We start from the raw sequence: 13,561 nt of genomic DNA, 5'->3' as shown, positions 1-13,561 counted from the left end.
CTTAACTTGTTTGATCTATTCATGATAGAGTGTCTTCTGTAGCCCAAGGGCTGCGCTACTTCCAGTAGCAGAGGAATGTAGACCCCTTTGATGAGAGCTAAAGATAATGGTGTTACTTCTCAGGGTAGCATGTCGGTGAGCGAGGAAGGTCTTAGATATGTACGGGATCATATCACACCAGAAGGCCCAGGCTGCGACGGGGAGCCCGTCCTTCATCCCCTTGACGTCATCACCAGACCCATCTACGACAGAGCCCACCTCAACATCACCTGGACTGAGGTCAGTAGATCTGGCGTTCTCTGTATATGTGTGTGTGTGTGTGTGTGTGTCTGTGTTCCACTTTCCTTCTCCAGAATCTATTACCCTTGCTACATGTTCTCTCCATCAGTTTCATCTTTACGTTTTACTCGTGCAGTAAATGGACTTCAGCACCGATTCCACGAAGCTCTACCACTACGAGGGAACCTATATTACCGTTTCTCTAGGTCTCTCCCCTGGAGTAAAGACATTGATGTGTCATGACAAGAACACACTTGCATTACCTCCAATCTATTCATGAACAATGCTTGATATTTCTTGTATTCAGTGTTCATGAATCGAAAAACCCTTACAGTTCTTTATATATATATATATATATATATATATATATATATATATATATATATATGTGTGTGTGTGTGTGTACATATTGCATGACTGTGCCAATAACACCTTTCTGTTGCAGTTTTTTCTGCCTGGCTCATATAGAAATACTGTAACGGAGAGGTGTTATTGCACAGTCATTCAGTACGCAGGGATGACCACAAAAAATGCGATCTCTAAACATTGTCATGAAAATGATCAGCCCATAGATCTTGAAAATCCCGGTATCTTATACCCCTCTGCTGATTATGCCACACGTAACGTCATTGAATCTGTCTGAAATGCTAATGCTAAGAACTATAATTTGTCCCTCCAATCAGTTTTAAAGCACAAGCCTAGCACAAACCAAATTATTGAGAGAATTGACAAAACACGAAAACATGAAAAAAGTTACTCAAGACCCACCCAGGTGCCCTAGTCAACCCCCTGCCACGTTACATCCTCCTTACCCCACTTTAATTAATCTTGCTTACAACGGACAGTGGTTGGTCTGTATTAATTGGTGCTGGACGGCGGGAATCAAGTGTGATGTTGGGATTTGAATAACTTTAAGTACTGGCACCTGATGAAGGGGACTGTCTCCACGAAATATGTCGTGCCACATGTATAGAAAAAATATGTTAAATGAAATTGTAAGAACTCCCACTGAAGTGCGATTTCGACTTCATATCTATCATCACGGACTTGTGTGATCATTATATCTATCTGTATACAATTATAATACTAGTGAAACTGCTTCATTTGAATTAGTCATGACTTTGATATATTTGTAAAGTATTTGCCATAATGTAGGTAAAAAATTCCATTTTGACTTGGTGTGTCTGTATCTTGCCCGGCTCTTATGTCTACACAGGACTTCTCTGAATCCATCGTGAACCTGACCTACTACGCGGACGACCTCCTGCACTGCGCCCTCTTTTCACACGCGTCAGTCGACCACACAGCCAGGCACCCAGGCCACCTGGTTGATATTGATGCCACGAAGTGAGTAAGACCTGAGCGTCCTATGTAGCCAGTCATGCCATGTAGCCAGTCATCCCACGTAGTCATTTATCCTACGTAGCCAGTCATTCCATGTAGCCAGTCATCCCACGTAGCCAGTTATCCCATGTAACTAGTCTTTCCTGTTCAAGAATGACTTAATAAACATTATATCACCTTCCTTCCCCTGGCCATAATGTAGGCCATGTTGTCATATGACCAATGCTCCAACATCCAAGTGAACCAAACACGCTCATTGACTGTCATGATTCCCTCATGATCACACTAGACCTCACCAGTACACCCAACCTCCCGTCATGATCACACTAGAACTCACCAGTACACCCAACCTCCCGTCATGATCACACTAGACCTCACCAGTACACCCAACCTCCCGTCATGATCACACTAGACCTCACCAGTACACCCAACCTCCCGTCATGATCACACTAGACCTCACCAGTACACCCAACCTCCCGTTATGATCACACTAGACCTCACCAGTACACCCAACCTCCCGTCATGATCACACTAGACCTCACCAGTACACCCAACCTCCCGTCATGAGCTGTACCTCGGCAGGCTTCCCCTCATCACCTTCCCATCCTGCTTACCTCCAGAGGGGCAAAACACGATCCCTGACTGGCATGGTGAGAGCTGTCCAAATCTTCACCAACTGCTTAACCTTCTCCCTAAGGAATCCTACGACCAACCACTGGACGGTGAGGACTACGAGGCCACAGGAGGTCTCCGTCATCCATGACCTGGTGATCCCACCACCGCTGGAGCCGTTCTTCAGCCCCGCTGGCGTGACACTGACCGTCGACAATGAGGAAGCGGCCTGCGTCATTGAGAGGACTCAGGTAAGGCACGAGACGCACACAGTCTGGTTTCAGACATCGCTATATGCAGCGGCAGTAGAGGAGGATGTGCCCAGAATGTGCATAAAAAGAAGTCATCACGTCAGCTTCGATCGCCACGCCCTCACGACAGCAGCTGACCTCGCCGTGAAAAGACGAGAACACGTTCTCTATATCCTCCTATTTTTTTTTCTATTTTCTTCGTTTTATTCATCATTTCAGGCATCGTTCTCATACACTTTCCGATAGATAACGTGACCAATGAGTGTATCGTTAACCTAAATGTTGATCTGATTTTTCGATTCTTGATACAGTGGCATTTTCTACTTTTGCTTTGTGGTACTTTCCAAACCACAGAAATTTTGTGCTATTTTTTTCCCTTTCGAACCGGTCGCTGGACTAAAGACATTTCATTATATATATATATATATATATATATATATATATATATATATATATATATATATATATATATCAAGATATTCTCATGAGTAAACGAAGAAAATGAAACGCAATAAGTTCCCAAGTGCACTTTCGTCTCTTCTATGTATATCAACTGACTGTTATATTTCTCTCTTGTGTCTCCCTGATAATGTGATTATTACACGAAAGTGCACTTGGGAACTTACCATATTTCATTTTCCCCGTGGACTCGTGAGAATATATATATATATATATATATATATATATATATATATATATATATATATATATATATATATATATATATGACATGAAATGTTAATGTAGCTTCTTATCTCTCATTTGTTGCAGCTGCTACTGGTGTAGGTTTACCCTGACAACGAAGGAATATGTTGGTAGCGTTTTGTCGTCTTCCATAACAACACTGTTCCTTCCAGATCTCCGCCACTTACATCCCTTCATCGAATTGTTTTGGTCGTCCTCACATTTCATACGAAAGAAAAATGATGAATGTCATTTGAAATCATATGCGATAAACTGCTGGTGATGGCTTTGTGAGTGGTTGAGAGGGACGAAGATCTGCTGGTGATGGCTTTATGAGTGGTTGAGAGGGATGAAGATCTGCCTGGTGATGGCTTCGTGAGTGGTTGAGAGGGATGAAGATACACTGATGATGGCTTTATGAGTGGTTGAGAGGGATGAAGATCTACTGGTGATGGCTTTGTGAGTGGTTGAGAGGGATGAAGATATATTGATGATGGCTTTGTGAGTGGTTGAGAGGGATGAAAATCTGCTGATGATGGCTTTGTGAGTGGTTGAGAGGGACGAAGATATACTGATGATGGCTTTGTGAGTGGTTGAGAGGGACGAAGATCTGCTGGTGATGGCTTTGTCAGTGGTTGAGAGGGACGAAGCTCTGCTGGTGATGGCTTTGTGAATGGTTGAGAGGGACGAAGCTCTGCTGATGATGGCTTTATGAGTGGTTGAGAGGAATGAAGATCTACTAATGAATACATCTACTTGAGGAAGAACCATGGACTCCTTTTCCATCAAAGGCATGAATGAAAACTGTTTAACAGGAGGAGAAGACAGACGCTGTAGATCTTGGACGGTCCCATGATAATCACTTTCTTCTTCCTGTAATTCTGTACCGTAATAACAAGTTGCACATGACTCATCTCTCTTATCTGAAATCCCTGGATGAAATGCGTCCCTCGGAGTCATCTTGATACTTAAAGGTTATCATTTTTCTTGAATGTCACATTAAGGGTTATTACCCCGACTGCCAGTCCCTGTTGCTGAAGATGTAGTCTACTTTGTCCTACAAAATGCAGACGGTGACTGGAGAAAACATAGAACTGGTTTTCTTTTCCCCCTCGATTCCTGTGACATCCCTTGATATCATTCCTTAACATATGGTTCTCTTAACTTCCAGGTTAGGACTTTTGATGGAGTAGTGATGCCCTTCGAACCTTCCAACTGCTGGGTCACCGCCTCAATTTACGTAGACGACCCAAGTCACGGAGGTGACTTCTTAGAAGGTCTTGTACAAGTTCGCTTCACTGACAGTTGGGACGTTCGCATTATCTGGCCGGCAAAAAGCGTGATGATGGAATTCAACCACTTAAATGTGCTGGTAGGTCATTGATACTAGATATGAGTGTCATATTCTAATCCCGAAAAGATAGATGTACCCGAGTGTGATCAAGAGCCACTATCGGATGCTCTTTGTTTCCCGTGTAAGTATTGTTGCCAAATCCATCATATGATATCATGATATAGAACTACTTTGGTGATTGACTTGTCCATGATATAAAGTGTTCACATTAGCCTCCTCAGTCCGATCTAAGATAAATATTATATTGCGATTATTGTTAAGTATGATGGAGTAATTATTTTCAAAACCCCTCTATTTTTCTTTTACTTACGCTATAGCATTTTAAAAAGCATCTAAAATGTACCTCTTTTTTTTTTTTTTTTCAAATTGATCAGAGTTCTCCCGCGTCAGCGAGGTAGCGCCAGGGAGAAGACGAATGAACGGCCCATCCACACACACACACACACATATATATATATATATATATATATATATATATATATATATATATATATATATATATATATATATATTCTTTTTTCTCTTTACTATATTTATTTATTATACTTTGTCGCTGTCTCCCGCGTTAGCGAGGTAGCGCGAGGAAAGAGACGAAAGTATGGCCCAACCTACCCACATACACATGTATATACATACACGTCCACACACGCACATGTACATACCTATACATTTCAACACATTTATATACATACACAGACGTATGCATATATACACATGTACATAGTTTATACTTGCTACCTTTATTTATTCCCGTCGCCACCCCGCCACACATGAAATGACAACCCCTTCCCCCCCGCACGTGCTCAAGGTAGCGCTAGGAGAAGGCAACAAAGGCCACATTCGTTCACACTGTCTCTAGCTGTCATGTATAATGCACCGAAACCACAGCTCCCTTTCCACATCCAGGCCCCACAAAACTTTCCATGGTTTACCCCAGACGCTTCACATGCCCCGGTTCAATCCATTGACAGCACGTCGAATCTTTCCTCACTCATTCTCTCCATGTGACAAAACCATTCCAACAAACTGTCTTCTGCTCTTTCAACCACACTCTTTCTATTACCACACATGTCTTACCCTTTTATTACTTACTCGATCAAACCACCTCACACCACATATTGTCCTCAAACATCTCATTTCCAACACATCCACCCTCCTTCGCATAACCCTATCTGTAGCCCACGCCTCGCAACCATATAACATTGTTGGAACACTATTCCTTCAAACACCCATTTTTGCTTTCCGAGATAATGGTCTCGCCTTCAACACATTTTTCATAGCTACCAGAACCTTCGCCCCCTTCCCCACCCTGTGACTCACTTCCGCTTCCATGGTTCCATCCGCTGCTAAATCCATTCCTAGATATCTAAATGACACTTCACTTCCTCCAGTTTTTCTCCATTCAAACTTACCTCCCAGTTAACTTTTCCCTTACTCCTACTGAACGTAACCTTGCTCTTATTCACCTTTACTCTGAGCTTTCTTCTTTCACACACTTTACCAAACTGTCACCAACTGCTGCAGTTTCTCACCCGAATCAGCCACCAGCGATGTATCATCAGCAAACAGCTGACTCACTTCCCATGGCTTCTCATCCACAACAGACTGCATACTTGTCCCTCTCTCAAAAACTTTTGCATTCACCTCCCTAACCACCCCATCCATAAACAATTTAAACAACCATGGCGACATCACGCACCTATGCCGCAAACCGACATTCACTGGGAACCAATCACTTTCCTCTCTTCCTATTCGTACACATGCCATACATCCTTGGTAAAAACTTTTCACTGCTTCTAACAACTTATCTCCACACCATATAATCCTAATACCTTCCACAAAACATCTCTATCAGCCCTGTCGTATGCCTTCTCCAGATCAATAAATGCTACATACAAATCCATCTGTTTTTCTAAGTATTTCTCGCATACATTCTTCAAAGCAAACACCTGGTCCACACAGCCTCTACCGCTTCTGAAACCACACTGCTCCTCACCCTCTCGATCAACCCCCCCCCTTCCCCCCATTAAATTTTCCAGGAATACTCAACAAGCTTGTGTCTTTGTAGTTTGAAGACTCACCTTTACCCCTTTGCCTTTGTACAGTGGCACGATGCATGCATCCCGCCAATCCTTAGGCACCTCACCATTATCCATACATACAGTGAATATCCTTTCCAACCAATCGACAACACAATCACCCCTTTCTTGATATATCTAACTGCAATACGATCCAAACAGGCCGTCTTGCCGGATTTTGTCTTCCGCAAAGCTTTCAATACCTCTTCTCTCCTAACCAAACCATTTTCTCTGACCCTCTCACTTCGTACACCACCCCGACCAAATCACCCTACGTATATCTGCCTCTCTGTCATCAAACACGTTCAATAAGCCTTCAAAATACTCACTCTATCTCCTTATCATTTCATCACTACCTATTCACCGTTGTTTCCATTTGTTCTCTTGTCTTACGTACGTTATTTACCTCCTTCCAAAACATCTTTCTATTCTCCCCAAAATTTAATGATACTCTTACCCCAACCCTCATTTGCCCTCTTTTTCAACCCTTTCACCTTCCTCTTGAGTTCCTGCCGCTTTCTTTTATACATCTCCCAGTCATTTGCACTCGTTCCTTGTAAGTATCGTCCAAAAGTCTCTATTTTCTCTTTCATAAGCAACTTTACTTCTTCATCCCATCACTCACTTTCCTTTCTAATTTGCCCACTTCCCACATTTCTCATGCCACATGCATCTTTTGCACAAGCCATCACTGCTTACCTAAATACATCCCTTTCCTCACCCACTACCCTCATGTCATTTACTCTCTACCTTTTGCCACTTTTCACTCAATCTCTCCTGGTATTTCCTCACATAAATCTCCTTTCCAAGCCCACTTATTCTCGCCACTTTCTTCTCTCTAACATTTTCTCTTCTTTTTTTGAAAACCCCTACAAACCGTCCCCTTCGCCTCCACAAGATAGTGATCAGATATCCCTCCAGCTGCCCCTCTCAGCACATTAACATCCAAAAGTCTCCCTTTTACACGCCTATCAATTAACACGTAATCTAATAATGCCCTTTGAACATCTCTCCTACTCACTTATACTTATGTATACCCACACAGAGGTTCTACATATGACAAAAGTAGTGCTTGTGTATATGACCAAACGTTTGGTAATCGAACTCACAGCTCTTGTGTTCAGGATCTGAATCCATTAACGGGATCCTTCGCCTCCAGGTGAATGGTGTGGAATTCGAAGGGGCGGACGACGACTTCCAAGTCCACCGCACACAAGATGGCATACTGATCACTTTCATCGAAGGAATTGCGATCAGAGTTTCGGATAAGGTGGAATTTGTGGTAAGTTTGTCCCTGAAGAAAGTGCATATTGATAAGACGTGACTCGTTTGACACCAAAGGACAAACGATAAGTGGGAGAGTTGGCACGATAACTGGGAGAGTTATCAGGATAACTGGGTGAGTTATCAGGATAACTGGGTGAGTTATCTCGATAACTGGGAGAGCGTCAGGCGCATTGATCACCAGCATCATCACATACGCCTCGATCTTTGCATATTGCTGGAAGTATCTTTTCTTCAATGTGTCTCCGTTTTCCCTCCCTCCTTCTCATATCGCTCATCCCTCAACTTGCCTATTTTTCTATACTTGTTCAAAAGTTCTCGTGGTCGTTCTAACCACATGAATTCTTTCTAAGTGTTTGCATCACCTCTCATTTCTACCCTGGCCTTTATGGACGATCCTCTCTGTACCGTATCTCACGGCACTGTTTCACTTCCTTTAGCCCACCGATTTCACTGCGAATTCAGATCTTGAAAATGAATTCCACTGCCCTTGTCCATATGCTCTATTTTCATCACCGTCAATAGATCTTAGAACCAAGAATAAATGACTTGCACACTGGTTCAGGTCAAGGCGGGTTCAGGGCACTCAAGGTAAGTGTTTGGTACTTGTGTTTTCATCAGTGTGGAAGAACGTACCTCAAAGCTGATGATTCCAGTGACACGTTTAGTGAATGTTCTCGCATGTACCGTTCGGTCGTGTCCCCGTTCACATTGAAAGTATAGGATAATAACATTTGCCAATATAATGACTATCTGCTATCTATACACTCCCAGGAAAAAAACAGATGGAAACAGTTTCACAAAAGGGATCATCCCTTTCCTGTATGTTTGGTTACCACCATCAGACATGCCCCGTTGCATTTCCACTAACAGCTTGACGAGATGAAGTAGTGTAGAGAATTCTGCTCTGGTGTACTGTATCGTCTGTGATATAACTTAAGCCTCTCTACAGTAGAGCTGAATGAACGGATGTATATTCCACAGGAAGCCAAGAGGCTCAGGTCTAAAGTGCAGGGTCTCTGCGGTAATTTGGACGGAGAGACGTCCGCTGAGATGGTCGGGCCGCTCGGCTGCCTCTACACAGACCCGACTCTGTATGCCTTGGCCTGGACCACACCGGGAGATGTTTGCAACTCCTTCAGCTTAACGAGGGCGAAGTCGAAGGTGGAGCGGTTCCAGGAGACTTGCCAGAAGAGAACCCATATCCCAACTGGTGTCTCGCACCTAAATGGTGAGTATATGTCAGTGTTTTTTTTTTTTTTTTTTACTTTTATTTTCTTGTTTTGAGAAAGAGACGTTCTAATATAAGTCTCGCGTTATCATTTGTGAAGTGCTTAATAGTATCTGTTGAGATGATGAAGAGCAACCTATCATTTCGTTGCAGCTCTGCATGACTGTTCGATATGGATCTACCAAGAGCGTACTTACGATAACTACGTCTGCAAAGCCTTGGTCCCCACCCCAGTCTGCAAACCTGGTTTCAAAGCAAGGAATACAATCACTGGACCCGTAAGTATGATACTTGCTTATGTAAACACTGTCATTCTAGGTGACTATACCATAATTGCCTCTCGCTTCCCTGTTCGGAAACCTTGCCACCATAAAGGGTATTGTCTTCCATGTACCTAGTTTAGTGGACGTAGCTAATGGGTGTTTATGAGTCTACAAATAATATAATTTGTGATGTGGATACGAACGAAGTGCCGACGAGGCAAGGTGGGAGGATCACCTGGAGAGACCTCACCACCTTTCTTCAGTGGGGCGTCCAGTCATAGCGATCACCTGACCAGATCTTGTCCTACAGGACGGAACGAGCATCTTGAACACGTAGCAGCACTTAACATGCGACTCAACACGTTAGCGAAGGAAGGGGCCTGTATCTTAACATTGCAGGCAATCCGCCTCAGTGAACCTGTTCAGGTGTTTCCCATAAGAATATAAGACTTGGATCGTCAGCAGCAGCAGGAGCACCATGAACCTCCACTGTATACATGCCTCCATGTGACAATGGAACTCTGGCAGTATGCTCGAACGCTTACAACAATTCACATTCTTTAACTGCTGTACTTTTTATATAAACATACGTAATGTACTCGCTAAGATTACTGAATTTCAAAGGAGGATCTGAATTATGCAGCTACTGTTCATAAAGCTCTCATAAGTACAGCTATCGTACGTGCAGCTATGGTACGCGCAGCTCTCGTAAGTACAGCTATGGTACGTGCAGCTATCGTAACCAAGAGAAGACAGCAACCCAATCTGGAAAGTCCTGGGACGCGATACCTCATCAAACATAAACAGTTGCTCACAGATGGGGTTGAGCGGGACGAGGGTTAACCGAGACTGATTTTCTGTTTCGGTAAATGTTTTCGCCCACATCACCTGGCGATTCCTCCACTACCATACTGGTGTTGACACACACGTACGTCAAACGTCGAACCCGTGTCTTTAAGCAGCAGACGAGCGAGAGAACCAGCCGGTGTTATTATATTGAGCTTCAAATTTCCCTCCCTATCGTCACTTAGAGGCAAGACTGGCCATTGTCACCGTAGCAAACTGATGTGTACTGACGCTAACGAGGTATGGTGACTTGCTGCAGGAGACGAGGAGAGAAGAACATAGAGTTAACGAATGACGTTTATATAGAGAACCAACGTTTATGTAGAGGACCAACGTTTATGTAGAGGACAAACGTTTATGTAGAGGACCAACGTTTACGTAGAGGACCAATGTTTACGTAGAGGACCAACGTTTACGTAGAGGACCAACGTTTACGTAGAGGACCAACGTTTACATAGAGGACCAACGTTTATGTAGAGGACCAACGTTTATGTAGAGGATCAACGTTTATGTAGAGGACCAATGTTTATGGACACTTCCATTATTATTTCTCTACCGTAGCCTGTGGTCACATGTATGACTAGACTGGGAAATGAAAACGAATTTAACTCTTTATTTATGGTAGAAACATCTTGGAATATTTTCCTGTTAATGGATGTATGTTAACTTCTTGCATCTACATTCTCGAAGATATTTTTTGGAGAATTCTTAGGGTGTTAATGTTAATAATATCTTGATACTAGTTTATTGTGAACTGTTCAGTTCACGTTTTTTTCAGTTCACATTTCCTTCAGTGCATTTTCTTCTTCACTTCACGTTTTCTTCTTCAGTTCACGTTTTCTTCTTCAGTTCACGTTTTCTTCATTGTTGTGGTATAACTTTTGTAATTTTTTTCCCCTCAGATTGAGTACGACTGTGAGGTGTTAGTACATTACCACCAAGGGGCAGCTGTACCCAAGAAGTGTTACAGCCACACCCTCTCCACCACCTACCCGTCCACCTGCGTGCCATCCTATGGCTAACCACAAATCTGAAAGCCAAATCTTTGCTTCAGTAAGCCTTTCACGCCGCCACCTTCAAGCATTTTCTCGTAAGACATGTGAAGTGTACCTTCTCCCCTGCCTCACCAGTGAGCATTGCACCTTACACCTTCCCTCTTCCCTGCCATGTGTATATCTTGCCCCAGGAGGAGGCGGCACACACTATGACAAACACAGGTTCTCTTATTACTATAGAGAGTTGAAGTGTTTCCTCGTGTTCTCTGCCTTCCCCACTGAATCTATGATCCCTTACATAACATGGGACTCGATCCTACTCTCTTTTTTTTTCCTTTGTATTTCTCATAAGATGATATACCACACTACATATGTAGTGGGCCACAATAGGTGATCCAAACACCTTCCACTGTGGTTTCTATCCCCTTTTGTTGGACTTGTTAATTTTGGCATAGTGATAGGAAGTCTCCAGAGATGTGAAGTAAGTCGGGAAAATAAATATACAAAATGAAAAGTTGTCTTGTTTTTATCTTGTGTAACGGGATTCTCTACTTACCAGTGGTTACTTACCAGTGGTCACATACTAATGGTTACTTACCAGTGGTTACTTAATGGTTACTTACCAGTGGTTACATTACAAGTAATTACCTTGATTACCTTACCAGTGGTTACCTTACCTGTGGTTACCTTACCAGTGGGCAGTCTAACTAGTAGTTGTCATTACCAAATGTATCCTCAACTTCAAACTTAGTCTCACACTTGGGAAATAATCAAGTGTATGTATTTTCAGTACTCTACTCTTTTTCTTCCCTTTAAAAGGAAAGACAAAGTATCTAAGATGTTCTTGATGTCCAACATGGTGATGCACTGACCCAAATTGATCTGTAGAGGTGCAGGGAGTGACCTGAGATGACCCCTGGTGACTGGTTATGACTGTGGGGACTGGAGGAAGTGACCTGGGGTGACCCCTGAGGACTGTTTATGACCATGAGAGACTGGGGCGACGTCTGAGACCTCGGCCTAAGCTGACCTGACCTTAGAACTACAAACCCGAACATGGGTGACAAATATCAGAGAAGCGGGGAAGGCAATTGCAATATTTAGCCATTGCATGACAAGTGGCTTCGATTTCAGGTTATGTGAGGGCATTCGAGTCAGTCAGGGTCAGACGATGTCAAGGACAAGCACTTCACGGGTCCATATTCAATACCAGAACCACACGACGACACTGTATACCTATAAACCTTGGATGACAGAATGGTGATTAACATGTGCTAAATAGACGTGTCATTAATTGTGGTCTCGTGGTCTTTTCCTGACAAAAAGAACTGTGGACTGCCGTGGTCTAAAGCCAGTAAAGTAACCCAAGTTACATTCTGTAACACGTCTTAACTAATAGGAAATTAGTTGAAGATAGGAACTCTCAATAAAAGTTTTCTTGGTTGAGTTATCCTTAAAATAAGCTATTATCATTTTCTTCCATGTATCTTTGATAGAAAATAGTAAGTATTAGGCCTAACTAAAGTAAATCTATATTATTCATTTACATAAGTAAACGTATCTTGAGAAGTTCTTAGTTTCAAGCCTCTCTTTATAAGCAAATACATAGTTTCCTAAAAAGTTGGAAGCATAATTACTTCACAATGTTTCAGTGTACAGTATATACACATCAGGAGCAGAGTCGGGTCAAATAAAGATAACTTCATGTCGGAGAGGCGAGCGATAAGTGTAGACGGGTAAGCGCTTTGCTGATGCCAAAAAAAGGAGAGAACTTAGATTCTTGAAAAGAAACACAAAAAAGAATATTGAATGTTTTCTACTAATGGGCGGCAGTGAAACAACATAGAATTTAGTGAAGTCGTGTGGTAAGGAGAAATCAAAGCCTGACAGACTGTGAGTGCTGCGCGCGGCCTCCCGACATTTTTTTTTTTATCGGTGCATGTACGTAAGCTCTCTCTCTCTCTCTCTCTCTCTCTCTCTCTGATTTCTCAAGATTTCGACCGAATCTGCTGTGATTTTGAGCTCACTCCCCTAGCGACTACCCAGCTGCCACGTCTCCATAACACACACATACACACTGGACGCTTCTCTCCACTCGCACATACACCTCCATCTGTGTCCACCTGTCTCTCACCTACAGGCGCGTACAACACATTCCTTCTGGATCTATAAAGGATGAATAAATCTGTGTCTGTGTGTGTGTGCGCGACAGGGCGTCTCCGTGTATCGAACAACTGAGAGCAGTTCGCCCTCCACCGTGTGACCGTCGTACGTGGCAGCAGCCCGGTGGTGAGGGGGAGTTGTCGAACGCGTATCTCAAGGATTTCCAGTATGGATATC

The 13,561-nt window shown here is 43.0% G+C and overlaps 1 protein-coding gene across 1 annotated transcript in view; it reads left to right on the top strand.

Moving 5' to 3' along the window:
- LOC139759973 (hemolymph clottable protein-like) overlaps positions 1-11,735 on the top strand; it is a 48,468-nt gene extending 36,733 nt beyond the window's left edge. Inside the window, exons 30-37 of the mRNA XM_071682693.1 lie at positions 124-279; positions 1,496-1,626; positions 2,321-2,486; positions 4,342-4,542; positions 7,762-7,884; positions 8,871-9,117; positions 9,271-9,395; positions 11,129-11,735. Of these exons, the coding sequence (XP_071538794.1) occupies positions 124-279; positions 1,496-1,626; positions 2,321-2,486; positions 4,342-4,542; positions 7,762-7,884; positions 8,871-9,117; positions 9,271-9,395; positions 11,129-11,248 (1,269 nt within the window). The 3' untranslated portion in view covers positions 11,249-11,735. The remainder of the gene's footprint in view (positions 1-123; positions 280-1,495; positions 1,627-2,320; positions 2,487-4,341; positions 4,543-7,761; positions 7,885-8,870; positions 9,118-9,270; positions 9,396-11,128) is intronic.
- Positions 11,736-13,561: the final 1,826 nt, after the last annotated feature.

Source organism: Panulirus ornatus, chromosome 34 (genome assembly GCF_036320965.1).
Source record: "Panulirus ornatus isolate Po-2019 chromosome 34, ASM3632096v1, whole genome shotgun sequence".
Taxonomy (NCBI): Eukaryota; Metazoa; Arthropoda; class Malacostraca; order Decapoda; family Palinuridae; genus Panulirus; species Panulirus ornatus.
This window is presented reverse-complemented; position numbering and strand designations above follow the sequence as displayed.